The 23,736-nt window shown below is 43.1% G+C and overlaps 1 protein-coding gene across 2 annotated transcripts in view; it reads left to right on the top strand.

Annotated features, from left to right (window-relative positions):
* Window positions 1–3,148: 3,148 nt before the first annotated feature.
* Window positions 3,149–23,736, top strand: part of Adamts12 (ADAM metallopeptidase with thrombospondin type 1 motif 12) — a 290,333-nt gene continuing 269,745 nt past the window's right edge. For both annotated transcript variants that reach the window (XM_055601146.1, XM_055601145.1), the window contains exons 1-2: window positions 3,149–3,382; window positions 8,577–8,938. In XM_055601146.1, the coding sequence (XP_055457121.1) occupies window positions 3,256–3,382; window positions 8,577–8,938 (489 nt within the window). In that variant the 5' untranslated portion in view covers window positions 3,149–3,255. The remainder of the gene's footprint in view (window positions 3,383–8,576; window positions 8,939–23,736) is intronic.

Raw genomic sequence — 23,736 nt, 5'->3', positions numbered from 1 at the left:
GTTGTCTGCCTCTGGATTCCCTTCCCCTACCTGGGTAAGGATACATTTAATCCTGCTGAGACCTGAGGTTCCAGGGAGGGTTGGTACCACTTGGGAGCCTCCCTTTCCTGAGAAGGAGAGGGGGAGTGGAGGGATGAGCAAGTGAGGGCTGGACCGTGAGGAAAAGAGGGAGGGAGCTGGGATCAGGGTGTAAAGTGATTAAACAAATAGAGAAATAGATAACTAAATAAACAGATGTAAAAAAGTAAGTCCAGTAACAGAGTACTTGTTCAGAGTCACGCTGTGAAGCTTGGAAAAATGAATTGCTGATGGCACCATTGGGGACAATGATGGGAGCAACAGTTGGAGAGGAACACAGGTGTATTTTGGTGAGGAAAATAGGAAATCCTGAAGTTGCTTGTTTAAAAACATAGGTCATAGTATATCACTGGGAAAAAAAAAAAAGAAGAAGAAAAGAAAAGAAAACAAGCTAGACAGAGCATATGGGAGTTTGAAAACCTCAGATGGAGAGGGAGATAAGAAGTGTCCACAGGCTGAAGCTGAAGGACTAGGACTCTGACTACAAAGGGTTGAATGGGCTGACAGAAGGAAAGTCTTCAGTGCGGTTATGGATGGATTTCAAGTTTTCAGTCTTGGAAGACTTCTGAATGAATGATGTTTCTAGTTAGGGCCTGTATTAGTTGTCATACTGCAGTGATCTACCCGGGGCAATTTAAAATTATCAGGAGAAAGGCTTAATTGAGATTTTAGTCCAAGACTTCATGGTATGGACCACAGTCCATAGCTTTGGACCTGTGGTGAGGTCATCAGGCGGCAGAGTAAAAAGCACATGTCTGAACAAACGGCTCATACCACAAGCCAGTAGGAGAATCCTATATTTTTTCTTGATTCCAGACCCTCATTGACCTGAAGTTCTTACACAAGGCCCATCACATGAATGTGCACAGTGCCTTCCAAGTCTACTACCTTAGAAACAGGAGGGAAGGTTTCGCTTTAACCCTTAGGCCTTTGAGGGCTACTGGCCACATTCAGACTTAGCATGGTCTTGAAAATAGGTGAGGAAGAGAATCAGGGAAATGGCATTAGAGTGGAAGAAGTTAATCTGCATAGCCAGAGTACAGTGGCTTGACATAAGTAGGACTCAAGACTTTGACTTCTTGTTTAAGAAACAGATCTCTTTTCCCAGGCATGGGAGCTGGAGAAGATTTTGGTCTTCAGAAAACATCTGGTTGTTCTTAAGAGAAGAAAAAGAAAGAAGAAGAAGAGAGGGAGGAGTACAAGGTGTGTGTGTGTGTGTGTGTGTGAGAAAGAGAGAGACAGAGAAAGAGAGAGAACTAAAAGAACATGCATACAAAGAGTTCAGCTTAAAGTCATTTTTACCCTTGTAAAAAAATCCATATCTGGCAGGCCATGGTTCCTGCTAAATTTTGGCTCAGGGTGTGAACTTCCTGTCTACTGTACATGATGGGGACAGAGGCTCCGTGAGACAGTCCCCTGGCTTCCTTATCATGACATAATATGCTATACGGCACAGCAAAGGGAACTTAAGTATCAGCGATGCTAATCAGCTCAAGACAGGACCACTGATGAGGAGGGTGATACACAGTGCAGTCAGAAAGGGTGAGAAGAGGGAAGATAGAAAAAAGTCCGAGAAGCACTACAGGTGTAAGACTCAACCAGCCATTGCTGGCTTTGAGGACAGGAGATCTAGGAGCTAGAAAATTCTAGAAGCTTGAAGCTGAGAGAGGCCAGAAAACAGGTTGTAAGACTTCCAGAAAGAATCACAACTTTTTGGTGTCAGCCCAGTGAATTCTGTTTCTGTTCTCCAAAACATCAGACAATAAGTCTGTGTTGTTTTAAGACAACAAATTTGTAAATTTGCACTAGCAAAAAGGAGAAACTAATGTCCCTCACTATCAAGTCTTGATAGCTGCTTTTCTGGTGTGAAGTCCGTTGGAGCTTCCATCTCAGTCAGGCCTCACACCCTGGGGATGGTGGGACTGCTCGGTCCCAATGCAAGGGGGGTGAGGTGGAGGGAGGGCGGAGAGGGTGTGAGCTGGTATCCAGACATTTTGTTGTAGACATGTGATTGGCTGTCAGCCAAAGAGACATTCATATGGGAGGCCAAATTCCTTCTGAATGGAGTAAGGAGGTCTGTTTCAATCCAGAGGTAAAGAATTTTGGCTGGGTTATCCTGGTGAATTCTCTAGATGCCTAGCTACTCCTGCTCTGCGGCACTCTCTCACTGATGAGAAAGTGAGTACCTGAATGGACCCCCGGGCCACACACACACACACACACCTACACAGGCACACGCACCCTGTGTTAGTGAACCGCATGTGCTCGTGGCCTGCTCTGGCTGACTTCTCCATGCTGTTGGTGTGCTGTAGATGGAGGTGAACTAAGAGAGATGGGGTTTGAAAGTAGGAACGCAGGCGCAGGCACTGGCCTGCAGCCACAGAAGGCCTCCCAGGCATTTGATCCAGTCACCCCATCCCGCAGATGAAGAGACTTGTCCAGGGTCAAGGTAGCAGATTAGCTTGGATCATTTCCTCTGTGACTTGGCAACGAGAAAAATTGCCGATTAGTTGTTAAGTTGAAATCTTAGCCTGCACTGGAAGGGGATCCCAGCGGGTTGCTAAGTGGGTGGGAGTTTTGACAGAACAGGGTATGTTCCGGATCTGGGACAGCTCAGGAGGACACCGAGTGGGGTCCTCTCTGGCTCATAACTCAGTATGTGTACATTTCATCCTGTGTAGGGAAACGTGGGGAGGGGGGTCCTAGGAACCTCTGACTTGTACTCTAGTACTTTCCTGGCCAGCTGTTTGGGGTCTCCCCTATTTGGCTGGAGGGCCAAGGCTCTGAGCCCCGAGGGAGGAGCTTGAGGGAGGAGGGCGTCCCTAAGGAAGACGTGTGCTGGAGCTGGCTGGAGGCCGGGCGGGTGGGGAGAGCCGAGGGGTGGGGACCTGGGGTGGGCTGCGCCCCTTGGCTCTGACCCAGTCCACACTCTGGCCCGCAGAAAGCAGAAGCTGTCAGCTCATTCACTCTCCTTTCAGAAAAGGAAGAGAATAAAAGCTCTCTGGCCCTGTCTGCTTCAAAAAGACACTAGAGCTCGCGGGCAGCTTGCGGGCGGCTCCCTTCCCACGCCTGGATCATGCCCCGCTGCGTCTTCCTGCGGGGCCATAGGCGAGGACTCCGAATCTGCAACTGAGAGCTTAAACTTTTTTGACTTTTCTTCTCCCCAACAACTGAACCATGCCATGTGCTCAGAGGAGCTGGCTGGCAAAGCTCTCAATGGTGGCTCAGATCCTTAACTTTGGGGCTTTTTGCCACGGGAGACAAACTCAGCCCCGCCCGGTTCGCTTCCCAGACCCGAGGCAAGGTTAGTGGCTTTTCTTTATTTGGTTTTCACACACCGGTGGTAGGACAGTAGTATTTGGTCTGTCCCCTTCCCCCACCAGGCTGAACTCTAAGCCTTCTGGCCCTTCTAAAGAAAACTGGGCTGTGGGCTCAGGCTCTGGACTTCCTTCTGTCCTGGGGCTTAAAGCTATTTCCCTGCCCACTGGGGGGTGACTCCCTGCTTTGAAAGACCCAAGAGCACGCTCCCCCTCCCCCGCGCCCCACCGGTTTCAGCTCCCCCTTTGCAGATTCTGACATGGAAAATTATTTTTATTAAAGAGACCCAGCTGGTCACGGGCAGGCAGTCATTTGCAATGTTTCCTAAATGTTAAACTCCGGTCTGGAAGGTAGAAATTTTATTCCGGCCCCCCTGCTGATCACACTTAGCTGTGTTTTGGTTTCCTGGAAAGATTTAGGGTTTTGTTTTTTTCAAATGACATCCTTATTGGGGAGAAATTTACCTCCCGGGCCTCGGGGTTCTCTGTCCTGCTTTGCAGACTTTTCTCTGAATTGAGAAAAAATTGAGTGACCCATGCCTGTGTTCTGAGAGCAAGCACTGGGGGGGCCGTGAGGATAGGTCGTGTAACTGTGGCGATTATTATTATTGTTGTTATGCCCTCACACCCAGGGCAAAGCGGTGCTGTTGCTGCTGTCTCTTTGTTGAACTTAGAAGAGTTTCCAATTCAGGGATGACTGCAGCTGAGGGGTGGCACTGCTGGAGCAGAGGGGTGTGGAGGAGTGTGGGAGCACAGTGATGGCCTGTCAGCCCCTCCCGCTGCTGAACGTGCTGGGGTTCCAGTACTACGGCTACTACCATGCCTAGTTTACAAAGAGGGAAACTGGAATTTGTGGACCTCATGGGCTTCGTAAGTGTGAAACACGGTTTTGAACCCGGTATCCAACTTAAAAATCACAGCAGTAGCGGGGATACTCACAACACAGGCACGCTCGCTCACACTCTTGTCCGCGTTTAAGGTACTGCTAGGCAGTGTATTTTGCCCACGCTGCAGAGTCAAATGCTGCTGAAGAATTCCTCTGGGGTGGCTTAGAGAGCAACCAGATGCAAATCCCACCCTCCCTTTGCTTTACTTGGAAGCCAGAGTGGGCAAACACTGGGGTTAGATGTCAATCAGCCAGCACTTGCTTGTGTAAACGGTCCAGATACAATCGCGAGCCCCCAAGTTTAAAATAGCAGCTTTTGTTGTTCTTTGAAAAACAGTGCCTTTGTGGAAGGTCCCTGTTCTGGGGCAGCACAAACAAAGCTCGCCAGCCCTTCCCAGAGCATGTGGAGATGATTTCCTTCAAAGACACATTCTCCTGGCTTAGTTTTCCAGCGCTGCTTGTTTCGCATATTTGTAAGGGAAAATTCATCCTGGTGCAGAGCAGACACTGCTGGGCCTGTCTTGTTCCTCTGGATATGACTCTTTTCCCTAGTGACCTTTCAAGAGATGCTGAGAATATTTTATATTCAAAAGTAGCTTTAAAGTTCACTGAGCTCATTAAATGTGCAAAGGTATGTAGATTGAAAATGCTTTTAGTTTTTAAAAGCATTAATTTTGTAGTCAATCTTCATTAATGCATTTACAAGTAATTCATTCTTTATGCCAAGAAGAAATCCAGGTGGATTTCCATTAGAACTGAGGAAGAGAGGAAGAAAAGCCAGAGGGCAGGAAGGAGGGAACAGGAAGGGGAGAAAAGAGAAGGGGTGGGGAGAGGAGTAGGGAGGACAGAAGGAAGAAGAGGGAAGGAAAGAGATAGAAAGAGAGCAAGAGAGGAAGGGGGAAGAAGTGGGGAGAAAGAGGAGGGAAGGGAAGGGGAGAAGAGAGGATAATAGAGGAGAGGAGAAAGAGAAGGGGGAGGAGAGGAGAAGAGGGTGAAGGGAACAAGAGTGGAGAGGGAAAATGACAAGACATTCTAAAGCTTCCTGGGAGTAGACCTGGGTTTGAAGCCTAGATGACCTTCCATTTCTGCTCTGACAGGATTTTTGAATTGCACCCAAATGTTAAATATTCAGAGTTGCAAATTCAGAGATTATCCCACTTATCCTTATTTTCAGAAACTGATGCATTTACACGCCTGTATTGAACACTTATGAAATTCTACTTAGCCAGAGGGTTGAAAGGAGTTGTGGGGAAGCTTAACAGTTGGAAAGGGGTCTATACACTAGCTAACTTTGCACGTTCTTTCTAGTTCTCAGGTTTGCACAGAATCATGGCATTAGTTCTTTGCTGGGCTATAGTTCAGTCCTAGAGCATTTGCTTAGCATATACAAGACCCTGGGTTCCAGCATCACAAGACATAAATAAGGAAAGGTTTTTGTTCCCAGAAAGAGTATGGTGGCAATCCTAATCCTTTCCAGGACAGATTAGAGTACTTCTGCACAACCCTCTTCCTATATCAGTCATTTGGTGTAAGGATGTGTTGTGACTTCTCCAGGGTTTCTTGATGTACAACCAAATATCAAAATAATAAGACTCTGGGCTTGCACAAACATGCTGGCTCTTTTCTAAGGCCAATAATGACCCCTGAACTTAGCTTTCTCTGCACAGTTACTTCCTGAAATGTGATATGGTCACTTGCCAGTAAGTCCGCCAGAAGTTGAACTGTTGTTTAAAATACCCCTCAACACACTCAACACACCCACATCACAGCTTAGCAGTGCTTTAATGTAGATCATGTGTGGTTGCCCTTGTGATCAGGTGGCTAACTGGCTTCATTATCTCACTACTACTACCCAGCACCATAAGAGTGGCACACCCAATATCTCTGATCTAAGAAAAGATCAAAACTCAAAGTTAATTGTTGCTTTTATAAAGTTATAGAGTGAGAAAACCAGAAATCAGGCCATTGCAGGTCAAAAGGTATCTATGCTGTCTACAAAGCACTGGTCACTTCCATGCTCTGGTCTGCTCTCTGTGACACTGTGACATCTGTGGGATGCTCACTTTATCTCCTGTTGGAGATGGGCTGTGGGTACACAGACTTGTAGAAGATCAAGGAGGAAAACTCGTATAGCTCAGTTCTGCTATGTGGAAACAAGCCACAAAAAGATTATTCTAGTATTTGTACTGTAGGAAGAGATTTCACAATTACACCGCTTTGTGTTGTTTATGATAAATTGTCTGGCCACTAGTTACACCACTAAATGGTTACTAAACAAAGAGGGCCTACTATGGTATACTTCACAGTTTGGAGAGGACCTATCAGTGGACGTTAATTTCTATAATTAAATACTCATACAGCCAGAACAACCTGTGGGAGATCATTATGGAAATAAACTGCTACTATAAGACTTTCGACAGCTTTTTAAACGAAGAATTTAAGAAATTAAGCTACTACTAATAGAAACAACTGAGAATAAATATAGGTGTCTGCCCTCTACGTGTGGAAGCATTCACGGGAAAATTGGAGCTCTACAGAAAAGATGAGCATGGTCGCTAAGCAGAGACGATGCACTGATTCATGGGTTCGTCCCGAAATCATAGCATATAGATTTAACCTAAACTTTATGGGAACAAGTCAAAATTCTATCATAGTCCACTTTTCTCCCTAAGCTGAAGGCAAATGATTGCTTGGTGTTGTGCCTTTTCAAAATGGTGTGTATCCATGGGATGCTCTTGGAATTTCTCATGAAGTTTCTTTACTATACTGAAGCAAGTAACTGAAGCTCAGGGTTTAGGTTTGCAAATCTAATTTTAACCAAGGCTTATCATTTGTTTCCACAAATCCCTGTGTAGGTTGTGAGATAGTTATATTCTCTCTCAGACAATTGCCTTTCCCCCAGTCTAAATGATACCAAGTGGATATTTGGTTGTACTAGACGCCCAAGAGGCAGTGAGGACAGAACTTAGAAGAGTGCTCTGAGCTCAGGTGTAAATCCAGGCCTCTCTTTTTGTCTTAAATGGAAGCGGAAACCAAGAAAAGTGTATTAGTTCATTTTCTGTTTCTGTCACAAAATACCTGAACTGGCTGATTTATACAAAATAGAGGTTTATCTAAATCACAGCAGCATCTTTTGTTGGGCCAGAACTCATCAATTAAGGTTTCCTAAGGAACCCCAGGAATATTCAGGTCTCTTTCTCCCCAGTGTTAGGATAATGAGTGGACACCACCAAACCAGCAATTTTACATAGATGCTAGAGGTTGATCTTCATGCACTTAACTGAACTAAGCTAACTTATCTACTTCCCAGCCCAAACCCCCATAAATACTTCCACATGGTCCATTTGGGCTGCTTCTCTCCATCATATCAGTCCTCAGAGCAGCTCCTGCAGGCCGCATGCTTCTAATGCATACAAACCCATAGCAACCTGCTCCTTCCTCCTCCTCTCTCTCTCCCTTGTGGTCCTTCTGCAACTCTACAGTTCTCAGCTCTGTCAACCTCTCTTCTGCCCAGTCTAGTTTGTAGGCAACTTTATTATTCAATTGGGGGTAATTTGGAAGGAAAGGCTCACAAACGTCATTTTGGATACATGAGCATTTGCTTGTAGAACAATAAAGATATCGAGAGTTGGGAGGCAGGACAACCAATGCATGGTAGCTCCAGATCAACCAGAACAATTTCCTGTTTCCCACTTCCTTGCTTTCTCTGTCTTCTCTCTTTCCTCCCCTCTTTTTTGTTTTTCTGAAAAGGATTAAATTTGGGCTAGTCAAGGTGAGTTTTCTGTTGTGCTGCAGGAGCAGCTGTCCCCATTGGAATCCCTCTACATCTCAGTATGTTGATGTTCTCAAATAATAACTCTGACACTATCATAAGTGTGAGGTTTGTTGATGTTCATGAAGGGTCATGTGTGATGTGTGTTTAGATGTTTTTGTAACCTGATGTTCATAGCAGAAAGTTCTTGAAGGCTTAAGTACCTTGTCTTTAAACTGTGAAGCTCTGCATTTCACATCAGTGAACCATATCCTGGCAACGTCCTATTCGGCATGCCAATCCTGCGTTTTTTCCTCAGAGTATTTCTCTTGCATTAAGGCTTGTCTGTGATAGAATGGCAAAGTTCTACTGTGGGTCATCTCAGGCTGCCACACACCACTGAGGACAGATGTTGTGCACCTCTTAGTTGCCCAGGGACAACTGGGTTGACAGTAATAGCAATGTGGGAACAGTCTCAAAGCTTTAACTCGGTGGGTTTTGCAACTTGGGTCTCTGAGTTTTATTCTGTTTCCTTTCCTTGCAGAACATTTTATCAAGGCCCTGACAAATTACCATGTGGTGAGTCCAGTTCAAGTAGACGCCAGTGGACATTTTCTGTCCTATGGTCTGCATCACCCTGTCACCAGCAGCAGGAGGAAGAGAGCTGCTGTAGCCTCGGAGGACCGGGTGTACTACCGAATTCCACATGAAGAAAAAGACCTGTTTTTTAATCTGACAGTCAACTGGGAATTTCTTTCTAATGGCTATATTGTGGAGAGGAGATCTGGGAACCTTTCCCATGTTAGGATGGAAGTTTCCTCAGGCCCGCCCTGCCATCTCAGGGGCACAGTTCTGCATCAGGGCACCCCGTTGGGGACAGCAGCCCTCAGTGCCTGCCAAGGACTGGTGAGTATCTGTCCCTTTGTCTCCCTCTTCTGCCCCATGCCTCAGCCTGTTAACCCCATATTAACAGGCTCCCAGGGAACTGGAGATACGCCAGTTGAGTCCTGTGCTGAGGGCAATCCCAGCTTCCAAAGGAGCTGGGAACGTAGATGCTGGTAAACTTCAGGCAATTGTGAGGTGCAGAGAATGAGGGGAGAGGGGACAGAGGTCCCCAGGAGGCATAAAGAACAGCTTGGAAGAAAACTAGAAAAACAGAAGCAGGGTTTGAGTTGGTCTTTAGTTTCTGGGGAAGCCTGAAGGATTACTTGCTGGTTGATGCTCTGTCTTGCCTTCAATTAGGAAACTCTTATTTAGACTGAGCAGGAATGTTACTAATATTGATTGTGGCTGTTAGAATGTAACAGTTGAGTATATGTACTTGATAATCAGACTCCCTGTAGGACCCTGAACTATCAGTAAATTTAGTTGTGCTTCTGTTTTTTCACCTGTAATATGCAGGCTTCAATGAGAAAATAGGCTCAGAGAAGGGACTGAAACCAATGAAACAGTCTCTTATTTTAGTGAAGTTTTACTGAAACACATTTATATCCAACTGCTTACATGACATCTGTGGCCACTTTTAAACTACACGGCAGAAGTGGGCAGTTGGGACATATAGCTCCGAAAGCTGAAAATACCATGTGACATGGAAAAAGTCCTCTGGCTAGAGTTGTAGAGCATTCTAAGGATCAAGTGAATTAACATACAGCTAAATCTAAGAAGAGATTTGCTTGGAAGGGCTGAGTAGGTTTCTTGTACAGGTTAATCTAAATGTGCATTCCCACTCTTATAGAGTGCATCTCAAAATGTGATAAAGTTTGTTTGCAAACAAGAAACAAACCCGCATTTACGCATTGTGGGGCTGTAGGGTTACATATAGAGCACTGGCCTAGCATATTTGAGGCCCTGGGTTCAGTCTCTGTTACTAGTAGGCAATGCAAGAATGAAAACGATTGATTCTTTTACCCAAACGTTTACTTCTAGCTGAAGCCATGGTGACAGCCCTACGAGGTACTGCATGAGAAATGGCTTAGGTACCACTCAGGCTGAGTGGAGGGGCTGCCAGCACTCACAGTATATGACTAGCTGACTATATGCTCATGGTCATCAGACTTCTTGTGTGGACCTGGGCTGTCAGTGGGTCTGCTGCTGCTGCTGGTCTTCCTCTTCCTCCTTCTTATTTTCCTCCTCCCTTCTTCCCCTGCTTCCATCCCTCCTCCTCCTTCCTCTTTCTTTTTCCTCCTCCCCTTCCTCCCTTCCTCCTCCTTCTCTATAAATTAGACACGGTGGTAAAACAAGCTTAGAGCAGGCAGTGCTACACTATGGTGACCTGCTATTTCATGAAGGTTCTCCACAAAGGAAGATGTCTCAGAGGCTTCAGGGTTATGGTAGCTCTGAGGTTTGCCAAACAAAATCATCTGTGCATCAGCATGCTTGCAGAAAGCATTTGCTCTGTCTTCAGATGACTTTCCCTTCACTGAGAATTTCTGTTCTACATAATTTAGAACTTTCTATCTGCATACTTTGGCCAATCAACTTGTCAAGTAGCTAATAAAACCACAGATTTGCCTGTTTGAGATGCAGAGCTAGCCTGTTCTTTGGGACTCATGTTCATGGAAATCTGGAGCATTGGCCTTGAACCCTGGGTCAACGTTAGGATCACCTGAGAGCTCTTTGGACAGGTATGAAAAGGTCCCATTTCTTTGTGTACAGACCAAATCTTTTTTTTTTTTTTGAATTTTATTTTTTCTTATCAGTTACATTTTATTAACTCTGTAACCCAGCCGTGTCCCGATCCCTCATTCCCTCCCAGTCCCTCCCTCCCTCCCTCATCTCCACCGTGCCCCTTGCCAAGTCCACTAATAGGGGGGACCTCCTCCCCATTCATCTGATCCTGTTTTAACAGGTATCTTCAGGACTGGCTGCAAAGCTCTCCTCTGTGGCCTAACAGAACTGCTCCTCCCTTGGGGGGTGGGGAGGCCAAAGAGCTAGTCATTGAGTTCCTGTTAGAAATAGTCCTTGTTCCCCTCACTATGGGAAACCAATTGGTTACTGAGCTACCACAGGCTACATCTGAGCAGAGGTTCTAGGTTATATTCATACATGGTCCTTGGTTGCATGTCAGTCTCAGAAAAGACCCTCAGACCAAATCTTAATGAAATAAAGAAAGCGTGTCCATTGCCTGGCATTTTGTGTCTGTGGTGTTTGATTTGGTTGTTCTCATAGCAGAGCCAGGCTTTTGTGAAGTCTTCCGGATGAGTGTTGTACACGGGTCTTAATTAGCAGTATTGGCCAGCAGTCAAGCAGTTGTTCTCCCCAGGGGACTCCAACCAGCAGTCTGGGGCAAGAACTGCTGCTCTAAGTTGTCCCTACTTTCATCTCATGTTTTTCAAGGGAATTTTGCATACTGAGTCTTATTCCTGCCTTCGGGATCAAATGCTAAAACCCTTTCAACTTCCAAGTGTCCGAGGAGCGGTGAATAAATACCACCATGTAGGCATTTTGAGAATCAGATTTCTGGTTCATGCTAAATACAGGAGGCCAAAGAGGTAGTCAAGATGACAAAGCTTTTCCCTTTCAGAGCCAAAGCATTTGAATAGTTTTGTCAGAAGCACTCTGCTCAGATTGTTTTGGAATTCTCACGTATAACTGAGCAATTAATGGACGTCTATGAAATGATACCAAAAGTCAGGTAAGCACACGGCTGACTGGCTTTAAGTTTGTGAGATAATGTGAAAAAATTCAACAATGCCCACTTAGAGTCGTCCTGGGCAGAAGGAAGTAGATGGACTTGGGTCTGACTTTCCTGACCCACACGCCTGCAATCTGACCTTTGGAATATTTGTCCTCTCTTTCACACAGGGATGACCCCACACTGAGGTTTATCATTTATGGGGTGAAAGACTTAGGACATACCCTTCCAGGAGCTGAGTTAGCAGTGGGGAAGTCTTTCTTGGGAATGGGCCATTTCTGTGGTATGTCAATTAGTTTCAACTTCACACAAACAAGGATACAAAGAAAGGAAACCTCAATTAAAGAATTGCTCCTCATCAGACTGGCCTATGGGAATTTCTGTGGAGAATTTTTGTGATTGTTGATTGATGGCTGAGGACCCAACACATTACTGGTGAGACTATTTCTAAATAGATAGTCCTGAGCACGCAGTGGGCACAATCCAGTGAGCAGCATTCCACCATGGTCTCTGCTTCTTTGGAGCAGAGCTAAATGGTTTCAAAGTGAAGATCTTCAGAAAGTCACTCATAGAAAGCTGTGGGCAGCATTCTTTCACAGAGCTCAGGCCCCCCTCACTTTGGAAGCTGTGTCCAGACTGAGTTAGGCCACAACCTCTGCTGAGTAGACGCTGTCAATCATGATCACCATCCCACCTCCACAAAAATGTTCATAAGCTATGAAGTGGTGGAGTTCGTTTTGCTTGAAAAGCTTGGTGGATTTGTTCTTTTCTAAGCTGTTTGATGGAGAAAGCAATCTTTGAATCAGTTATACTCTGACTCAGCTGCAGTAAGAGTTAGAATCCCAGTGGGCATGGTTTGGGGTTCGCTGCTGGCAGGGGCCTTACGATTGGTTCCAAATCAGTCTGTTGTATTTCAGTTCATATTTCTCTACTGGAAGGACACTAAAAGGGTCTTATTCCATACTCATACCACACAGAAATGGGCTTACGATTTTATGGGCAGTCTACTTTTTATCAATACCTTTGTTTATTTATCTTTTTTACTTAGTATCTTGGTAAGTAAATTTTTTTCCAGCCAATAAGGGTTATTTAATTTCTGGTCACAGCCTTTCTTAGATACAACCTTATTAAAATGAGTGCAGATCTTACCTTGGTCAATTCTTGCCTCAATTCCAGACCTTGCTGGGGAAGAGATGCTAGTGGGTCCCCGGAGCCATTCAGGTGTGACTTCCATTCAGTTCTGGTCTTCAGTTTTCTCTTCTCTTTTTGTACACTGAAATTTGCTTTCTTGTTTAGATTTAAATGCATACTGAAATTGGAACCAACTGTTTTCCTAGTTTCTTTTTAAGTCAACTTTTACTTTTGAGTTAGTTGTAGTTTCACATGTAGTTGTAAGAATTTAGAAAAAAAAAAGTCATATACCTTTTCTCCACTTCTCTCTACCGGTGCCAGTCTTGCAAAATGACTGTATGATGACAACCATAATTTTGACATTGATGTGGTCAACATGTCAAGCATTTCTATCATAAGAATTCCTCTTCTCCTTTATAGTTGTAACCACTTTTTCTGCCTTGTTAAGTCATTTCCCCCTTCTCCCTCCAAACCCTGCCACCTACCTTTTTATATTTACACTCAAATCTACTATCTCTTCCACTTCCTTTTAGTATGATACTTAAGTGGTGATTTCTTTTCCTTTCCTTCCTTCTCCCTCTCTTCCTGTCCACCTCCCCTGCCCTCCTCTTTCTTCCCTTCCTCTCTACCCAGTCTCCTTTTTTTTCCCCCTTTGTCACCGCTCTTTTACTCTGCTCTTCTTTATTTACCTAATTTCTCCAGAACAATTTGTTGAAAGTCTGTATTTCCTTCATTAAATTGCTTTCATTATAAGAACTACCTGGACAAATTTCTGAGTCTTTTTCTCAGTTTGGGTTTGATTCTTATAGCCTACATTTTTCGTTACTGTGGCTCTATAATTAGCTTTGAAGTCAGGTAGACTGGTTGCTCCACTTTAGTCTCCTTTTTTTCTCTTTTAGTGAATCTAGGTGTTTTGTGTTTTTGTTTTTTTTACTTTCCATAGCAAATTCAGGATAATTTTAGCTACCAAAAGTTGATAAAATTTTAATAGGACTTATTCGGAACCTGTATATGAACTTGGGGAGAAATAATATCCTTGCTGCGCTGAGTTTTCCTGGCCTTGAACTGTTAAGATCTTCCATGGTGTTGTTCAACAGCTTTGTGTAGTTTTCAGCATTCCGTTCCTATATTTATGCAGTTAGTTTATATAAAAATATAATAGTGTAGGGCATCAAGTACTTTGTTATCTCTGCAGGGTGACAACTCTTGGGTACCAAGGTATGGTTGGTGTATGTGTCATCCGTGTTTGGACGTTTGGATTGTTTCTATATATTGAATGTTCTGAACAGTGATTTCAATTGCTTTGGATATATAACCAGATGCAGAATTGTTGAATCACATAGTAATTATACTTTAGTTTTTGAGGAATCTCCGTACCGTTTTTTTTATTTGAAACACAAATTAAAATTTTATTTCTTAAACATTTTTATAGAACATATTTTGATTATATTTTTCCCTCTATTTCAACTTCTTTCACCTCCCCACCCAACCAATTTTTCTTAAAAGTCAACAGTGTGAAAAGCTGGTCCTCTTTCTCTTCAGAATGTGATGAATGATATAGAGCTGATCTTGAACTATAGTCTTTCACCCCTCAAAAAAAAAAAAGAAAAAAAAAAAAAGAAAGAAATCTATAAAGTCGGAAAGAAAAATGGAGAAAGCCACATAGGACTCCTGCCTTTAATACAAGCAAATTATCAGGAACATTGTGACTTTTAAAATAGAGAGAAAAAGGAATAGAGCCAGTAGAGCATGGGTAGCCCAGAACAGAGTAGGAAAGGAGAGCAAAGCCACAGAAAGAATCAGAGAGGTCAAAGGAACAGATGAACAGATTACCCAAAGCAGGAGGAAATAACCTCTCTGCCAGCAGCAGAAATTTAGCACTCTGCTATGCGAAGACACGGGAGAAGAGGTAGGACCAGAAGAAAGGACTGTGTTTGAGGCTAGCCTGGGCTACACAGAGAGCCCCAGCCTAGCCAGAGACACACATTGTGACCTGAGACTGAATTCAGTGTTCCTCACTTTGGATGTCTCCTGTCATCACTGTCAGTTCTCCCAAAGTTAATTTACAAATGTAATGCAACCCTAATAAAAAGTCCAGGAAGCTTTTTGATGACAATAGACAAACTGAAAATAGTCACCTAAGAACAGCTAGGAAAACATTCATGAGAGCAGCTGGGGGGTAAATTCTGGCTCACCAAACACTGAAACTTGATGCTAATCCTGCACAATTAGGTCACAATCAGGTATCTTCAGGACTGGCTGCAAAGTCCTCCTCTGTGGCCTAGCAGGACTGCTCCTCCCTTGGGGGGTGGAGAGGTCAAAGAGCCTGCCATTGAGTTCCTGTCAAAAATAGTCCCTGTTCCCCTTACTATGGGAAACCAATTGCTTACTGAGATACCACGGGCTTCATCAGAGCAGAGGTTCTAGGTTATATCCATACCTGGTCCTTGGTGGAGTGTCAGTCTCAGAAAAGACCCCTGTGCCCAGATATATTTGGTCCTTGTGGAGCTCCTATCCTTTCCGTATCATACAAACTCCCCCTTCTTTCATATGGTTCCCTGCACTCTGCAAAGGTTTGGTTATGAGTCTTTGTATCTGCTTTGATACACTGCTAGGTAGAGTCTTTCAGGGGCCCTCTGCGGTAGGCTCCTGTCCTGTTACTTGTTTTCTCCTATGTCCAATGCACCTCTCATTTGTCTTTCTAAGTGAGAATTGATCATCTTTCCCCGGGTACTCTTTCTTGTTTATCTTCTTTAGGTGTATAGATTTCATTATGTTTATTATATCTTATAGGACTATATGAGTGATTATATACCATGTGTGTCTTTCTTCTTCAATCAGATCTATCTATCTATCTATCTATCTATCTATCTATCTATCTATCTATCTATCTATCTATCCATCTGTATCATTCAAGGTTTTCTGGAAGGAAAGCTATAACTTTAACTATATATAGCAATGTATATGTGGTATAGATAATCTAACAGGTACAATGTGATTGTATCATTATCAATCTATTTACATTTCTCTGATATTTAATGAAATCGAATAACTTTTATAAACCCATTGGCCTTTTTTTTTTTGCGTTGGAAAAGCACCTTTCCAATTTCTTTGCTTGTTCAATATTTGTTGCTGTTGAGTTCCGAGTTCATTCTGCTTCAATTTTAACCTCTTACTAGACAGATGATCTTCAAATGTTTTCCCACCCTGTCTGGATTCCCAGTGGCTCAGGGGCCTCCATTCCTGTCTATGAGATCTTTTTAGATTGTCTAGTTGAACTAAAGGCTCTCCAATCTTTCATTCTATTCTCTATCATGCTGAGAGTTTTATAGCTTTCCTGGAAGGGATTATAAATACCATCCAGATGATATTTCTCAAAGGATGCATCCCAGCCAATTACTCTTTCATTGACTTTCATTAAGTCTACTATTGGAGAATTTCCAGTGGTAGTATGGTACATTCTTATCTCCAATTAGGCTGCTTGAGCATGCTGATGGGACTTTAGGTGGATGGAGAATGAGGCTTTCAAGCGGAGAAAATTAATTGCTTTGTAGTTTTTTTCCCCTTTCCCTTGAGTGAGAGTATTCTGGGTGTAGAAATTAAATAAACACTTGGAAAATTATTCTTAGTTTGTTCAATGATATTTATTCTCTATTGATTACTTGGAGAGTGTCCAGATTCTAAATCGTTTTGGGAGAAGGATAGCTATCTCTACCTGAAGCCTCTTAGTCTCTCCTGTTGCAGACGTCTGTTGCAACAGCTGCATTTATTCACAATGATGCTTGATTCAGAGCTGCCTGGAGAAGCGCTGCCCTGATGGTCACTAGCTCTTGTGCCTCACCAGTGTGAGCAGTGGTTTCTCCTCAGACTGAAGTAGCTCAGCACCCTTTTCATTAAATTCTTGCCTCACAAATTTTCAAATCTGCAGCTTGCTTGGAAGGTTGTAGAGGGACAATTTGGGTTGGTGACTGCCTTAATCCTAACTTGCCCACTGCAAACCACTCCTTTTCAACGTGTGGTCAATCATATTAGCAGTCCTGCTGGCTTCATATTTGCTGACAGAAACTTTGAAATGTTTTAGGAAAGTGCTCTCTCTGGTTCATTCATTGCCCTATTAAGAGTACTTGGGTGTCATTATCCGGATTGTTGGCCCGCTACACTAAGGTTGCTTTTTAAATGTTTCTGATGTTCCGTGCTCATCAATCCTGATGTCTAACAATAACTAACTTTATTGTTGTTAGCTTAATTGAAATACATTTTCTCTTTGCTCAAAAATGCTGTATCTTTTGCCTCTTTCCATACACTTAGATGCAGAAGTGTTCACTTGTTGTTACTGTTCTCCAGTCTTATTCTCTCAGGTGACTTCTGTCTGTCATCTCTATCGGTCTGTATGTAAATATGTGTCATATTTATCATCTATCTATCATGTCTTTCTCTGCATCTGTTTCTATACAGATGTATGCATAGCTGTACAGTTTAGCATCCAGCCCTGATACCGCCTCAGAACTTCCCCAGTCAATTTACCCTTGCCGTATAAAAACCAAGTAGGGACCCCAAATCTAACATACTCTAAATTACAGTTGATCTCTGCTCCTTCAGTTTTCTCATCCCTGCACTTGTCACCTCCACCCTTCAGTGACCCAGTGTAAAAACCTTAGAGATTTCTTATCATTAACTCTTTTCCCCACACACTCTAAATCTGTTCGCTTCAGCAAATCTGTCTTTAAAATATATTCAGAATCTGAATTCCTGTCACCAGCACAGCTAACACTTTAGCCCATTTATTCTCAACAGGGATAGTTTGCCTCTCCAGGGGATATATGATAATACCTACAGATTTTTATTTATTGTCATGAGGAGGGAATGGTTTCTACCATCTTGTGAGGAGAGGGTAAGAATAGAGCCTTCACAACAGACGATCAGGTAGCCCAAGATGTCAGAACTCTTGTGGTTAGGAAGCCCTTCCTTGTCCTAGTCATAACCCTCTCTCATCTGGACCCTGCTCTGATCTTTCCAGCCTCTCCTCTTAATTCTTTGCAAGCTGATTTTCCTCTGTAGTCAGGCTAGTCTTCAGGTCTGCATTCAGGGTCCCTAGTCTGGTTAACGTCTTCTAGTGGCTGTACATCAGAATGAAATTTGAATCTTTTTTGGGGGTTCTAGGGTGCCCTCTGGCCTGGCACTGTCCACTGTCAGCCTTCTGTCCAGTATACTTTCCTTCTGAACTATGACTTTTCTCTGCTTCTCAAATGTGCCAAGCACACTCTAGCATCATGGCCTTTGTGTATGCTCTTCTCTCTACCTACAGCACTGCCCCAGTTTCTATTTAGTTTCTTTCCTTACCCTTAGACTGTTAGCTTAAAGTCTTTTTTTCCCAATGAAAATTTTTTTCTTTCTTTTACAATTCATTTATCTTTTACAGTATGCAGGTGCATGTGTGTGTGCAAGCATATTCATGCCATGGGTTCCTTGAAGGTCAGAGGATAACTCTCAAGAATCTGTTTTTTCCTACCTCCTTGTAGGATCTGAGCAGTAAATCAGGTTATTAAGAGTAAGACTATATTCACCAAACCATAGCTCTGGCCCTGAAAGCCCTTAGAGTACCTGATATTTTGTTTCCTTCCACTTAACTTTTTTCTTTACCTCAGCTTGTTCACACATATCTAACTATGCTCCACAATACAATAATAATGCAGTAATATGGAAACATTCAGTAATTTATGGTTGGATGGATGAGCCTTTATATGATAGACTTTCCCACATGTAGTTTCAAAATCTGATTATATTTCTTTTTATACCTAAACAGTGGCTTAGCACCCACTGTTCAATAGCATAGTACAGTTGATCCCTGAACCACATCTGATAGTCATGGTAACATCAGGCTGTTACAGCTTCGTTGTGGTCTTCTTTAGCCCAGGGTTCAAAGAGCACTGTGAATTCATTCCACCATCACAATGACTTCATGACTTCAGAAGAGGATACTTACTACCTTTGAAGTTCTGAGACTGGCCCAGCCATTTCCTGAAAATCATTGCAGAGTCCTAACTATAAACCTCAGGAAGAATTTTGAAGAGATTTTCACATAAATAGAAGGAAACTACAACACCACATATACCATGTGCTCATCGTGGCTGTGCTCAGAGTTTAGGCTGGGCTTTGAGTCTAGCTCCAAGAATGTTGTTGACCAGATCTCTCCCTGCTAAAGAAATTATGCAATATACATTTCTGTCTTGAGCCCTAAATCCGAACATGAAGTCAGAACGGAGGAAATGTTAGTTTGTTTGTCTGTCTACTATCTGTCGGTGGAAGGCCTCTTTGTTTTTAGTTTCTTTCTCGCTTGATATTCTTTCAAGGGATATTTGCTTCAAGGGAATCCCCGAGTTCAGGCTCAAGGTCTCTCACAAAGATGCTTCCCGTAGAGAGTAGTAGGAGCTGAACTCTAGCTGTGGCTCTGCCAGCTGAGACAAGCAATGCCCGTGATTGAGATCAAGTCTTGCTTATAAGAGGAAAAGCAACTTTAAAATTACACCTCTGCTTAAAGTGATACACTATTTAGTAGCCATCAGCCTAGACAGGGAGCTTTCTAAAGTCCACGTGTTCATAGGGGGACCTTTTAAAATGGCCTCTACCTTCCAACTTGAGTGATTTCTTCTAATTTGTAAAAATGGGCTATTTCTGTCACACACTCTCAGCCATTTTATCCTCAGCATTTGTTAAAGCTCTTCGGTTCTGAGTTGATAATCATCTGAGGACACAACAGTCTGAGTCATTTATCTTCAAATAACAATGTGAGGAGGAAGAAGAGGAGTTATGTGTGTGTGATGTGTAGTGTGTGTGCATGTCTGTGGGTGTTTTGTGTGCGTGTCTGTATTAATCAAATAGACTTTTTCCACTGTACAAAAAAAAAAAAATCCTCACCTGTTCCCCTTCTGAATATCACACTTAGTTCAAGGTGAAGAATAAGTCTGTTTATTTCCTAAAGGTTGGGCTTTTTATTTCTGATCCTTAGCAGTTATATAAAGGCTCAGATTGTTTAAGTTTATGAATAATAATAATAATAATAATAATAATAATAATAATAATAATAATAATAAAAAGCTTTGTGGATCATCCAAGCTGCTGAAGCAATGATGCACACTCCTGGTGAAATACAGACTTAAGAGTCACTTAGGAAGGCAGCCTTTGTCTCCTTATCTGCTGTGAGATAAAGAGTTTCCTTTTTGTCATGGAAACAAATGGAATGTGTGACCTGAGAAGAAATGTAGCCCTCCTTTGCCTTTGATACAGGAGGCCACTGAGCTGTGGACTACTCTAACAGGGTCTAACCAACAAGCTGGTTAGTGAGGAGATGCTGTTACATTTTGAATGCTTTAAACTTGTTAGATTCTAATTCCCCCCTAAAGCAAGTATTAAACATTCTCTTGCTGTGTTCATACCACCAGTGTGTCTGTGATGCACGCTGTAGCTAAGAGAAGGATGTTTCAGGCTATGAACACCCTCAAAGGCAGTCCAGTTCTTGGCCAGTTGGAAAGTCCTACTGGTTCCTTTACCACACACACAAAGAATGTAACTGTTTCTGAGCCCTTGTTCTGGAGCTCCGGATGAAGTCAGATGTTGTAGCTAAAGAATGAAATCTGCTGGGCGGCTGTGTGGGAAAACTCAGCCCTCCAGGCTTCTTGCCTGCTTCCTGATCAGATCATGAGCATGGGTTGCCTGTTTGTCAGGAGTCATTATATTTTCTCAGGGGAGGGGAAAGAAATGCTTATCCCTGACTCTGCTTCGGACTGAGGAATTTCCCCTGACCTCTGACCTTTGGGGTTGACTGTTCAAACCCATGATTATTCAGACATGAGACATTAGACGGAGCCTCTGGCTGGTGGAAATCCCTCTTTTCGCTGTGAATGCTTTGTGGCGCGGGGTCTTAAACAAAAGTTAGCCCTCACTTCCCTTTTGTCTCTGCTTCCTTTTCATCATCAGTTTCATTTTGTAGGTTCCCATCATGATGGACTGGGAAGGGAGAGGGAGAAACCCAGGATATGTGTCCTTGGAGAAGCAGCGCTGTTTTATCTACTGCCTGAGTCCTGAAGGATGGAGAAAGAGCCTTTGTTGATGTGGGACACAGGAAGCCAAATACTCTATTATCGAGTTAACAACCTTGTTTGAGTGTTTACACAGATTCACCATAGAACTGGACATGACTCCATTCTCATGGACACCTCTGCTCTAGAAACCATCACAGCTGTTTTTATACTAGAAATGAAAGGCTGGCAGGCCAGGTTCAGGGAGCTCAAATCTTAGAAATACCTAGTTTCTTTCATAATGTCTCCACTGACTGATGTATATTAGTAAGGATTTGGGGAAATGAGCAAACAGAAGGACTAAGCTTTAAGTTCTATGTAACTGAGAGAGAAGAGTTTTAGTTACTTTTTGGAGGTCATCTTTAGTACCACGGGAGTGGTTATTTTTGATCAGACAACCTATATGGAAGAACTCCACTGGATTGGGGAGTCAGGGACAGAGCTAAACATAGAGCTGAGTTGCATACTAATGTTGTCACCCCAAACAAATGCCTCCTTGGTGATTGTTACTTTAGGTGAATCAGATCCTTGAGGCTCATGGATCAGAAGGATGAGCATCTCGTGGGAGCTTGTTGGAAATGCAGCTCCTTTGATTGTACCTATCTGTTGAGTCAGACTTACATGTTAACAAAGTTCACAGGTGATCTGTGTGTATAAAGATAGAAGAAACATTGACTCACTAACCCAGAGACACTATGCTATTTTATTTTATCTTTTTTTGTGGATTGCATCTGTATGGCTGAACATCTTCCTGAAAGTCCAGTGATGCTTTTGTACCACAGCAGGATGTGATGTTGCATTAACTGATACTGGCAGGTAAAGGGCTCTGTGGTAACTAGAGTTCTTCAATGTGACCTGACATGAACAGTTGAAGGAGGAAAAGAGGTTTCAATCTCTGCTTATTTCTTTTGTTTTGGGCCCATGGCAAGTCAGAGCATCATGGTGGAAAAAGTTGTTCACCCCTCGCTAGTTGAAAAACAAAGAAAAAGAGAAAGGGATTGAGTATGTTCTGACTCTGGAGATCTAATGTCCTCCCAAGGCCCTGCTTCCTAAATGTTACGGCATGTCTCAGCAGTGTCATTGCCTGAGAACTAAGCCTGTTAAGGTATGGAAATAGAAATCCCCCTCCCCCCGCAAGAGCCCTCTTAGGAGGGGACTAGTTGAAACACATGGGCCTTTGGAAGGTATTGTGTCATGAAGGTCATAACTTCATTCATGGATTAATCCATTAACAATTCCACAGCGAGTGGGCTCTTAGGAGGGAGGGCCTGGCTACACAAAGCAGGTTACTCACTAGAGGCAGGCTTTCTAAGGATGTGTCTGGCATCCATCCTTCCTCTCTTTCTGCTTAGTGGCCACCATGAACTGATAAACCTCTGCCACATCGTGATTCTACCATGCAATTCTGCCTTGCCTCAGACCCAAAGCAGTGCTGTGAGCTGACCATAAACTGAAACCGTTAGCTAAAAAAACAAGTCCCTCCTTTAAATGGATTGTCTCAGGTGTTTTTGTCAGGGTGATGGAAAGCGAAGCCTTTAGCACATGAGTCTTTGAGGTATGTTTAAAATTCAAACCATAACAGTAGAATCTTAGAGATTCAGTGTAGTTCAGATTGAGATTCAGTTCCGCTGGGGACTGAGGAGATGGCTCAGTTGGTAAAGTGCTTGTTGTGCTAACATGGTGACTGGAGTTTGGATTCCCAGCACCCATGTAAAAACTAGGTTTGGGGCAGTATACCCTTTAATTCTGTCACTGGAAAGGTGGAGACAAGATGATCCCAGAGCTTGATGGATAGAGGATGTAGCTGAATTTGAAAGCTACAGGCTCAATGGAAGACTTAGTCTCAAAAACAAAAACAAAACAAAAAACCCCTTAAGACAGTGAAAGATGATGGTATGCCACATTGACCTCTGGCCTTTGCATGCATGCATGCGCTAGTACGTGTGTGTGCACATACAGAGGAACATGATGTGCTCATGTGCAATATGTACACAGACTGGGAAGACATATGGGACATGGCACAGCAAAGTAAGAGTGGTTATGGTGGCCAAATATACCTGCTCACTGCAGTCCTTTTCTGCACATCATGCTGTTTTATTATGTGGACAGATTTTACCAGAACTGCTGGTAGAACAGCTGTTCTTAGATTCTTTCATTCTCAACTATTTTGTGGGTGTGGCAAGCAGCAATACTGTCTTGGGTCTTCTTCATCTAAGCTATTGAGAAAAGATAGGCTTTCTGGGACAATGGCAGCTGGAACTGTTTCTATTTTTATACCCACCCCCAGTGGGATGGGCTTTGTTGATGTTAAATTTGGGTTAAGAATGGGGAAATGCTGATTTTGTAAATACTCTCTTAAAGAGTGCAACTTTAGGACTTTCCAACATGGTAATCAAATATGGGTATAATAGGATGTGGCAAACCATAATAGGGGGTGGCAAACCAAGAGCCAGACTTCCTTATAGACAGACCCTGCTTGTAGACAGCACTGCCAATAGCAGCACAACTGACTGGCAGTAAGGTCATGGCCTCTGCTCATGAATGTGGCACCTCACTTCTGTATCTGTAGCTGAATGAATAGAGTATCAAGAGAAGGTGTGTCTGTGTCTCCCTTTCCATGTCTCCATAAACCGTTTGTTAGTTCCACAGCTGCCTTGTCTGTCTTCTTTCACTAACCATGTCTGGTTATTTTCTTTTCCGACCTTTCAAATAGGCACAAAAAAATTCTCCTGAAGTAACACAGAAGGAGGCATGATTTTTATATGACTCTGAAGAATAGTATGTGTTGTTGGATTTTTTTTTCATTTCCCACTCTCAGATATTACAAAAATTTAGTTTATATTTTAATAGTACCTACCACACTC

This window comes from Psammomys obesus, unplaced genomic scaffold (assembly GCF_907164565.1).
Source record: "Psammomys obesus unplaced genomic scaffold, mPsaObe1.curated_primary_1811, whole genome shotgun sequence".
NCBI lineage: Eukaryota > Metazoa > Chordata > Mammalia > Rodentia > Muridae > Psammomys > Psammomys obesus.
The sequence above is the reverse complement of the archived record's forward strand: the minus strand, read 5'-3'. Positions and strand labels throughout refer to the sequence as shown.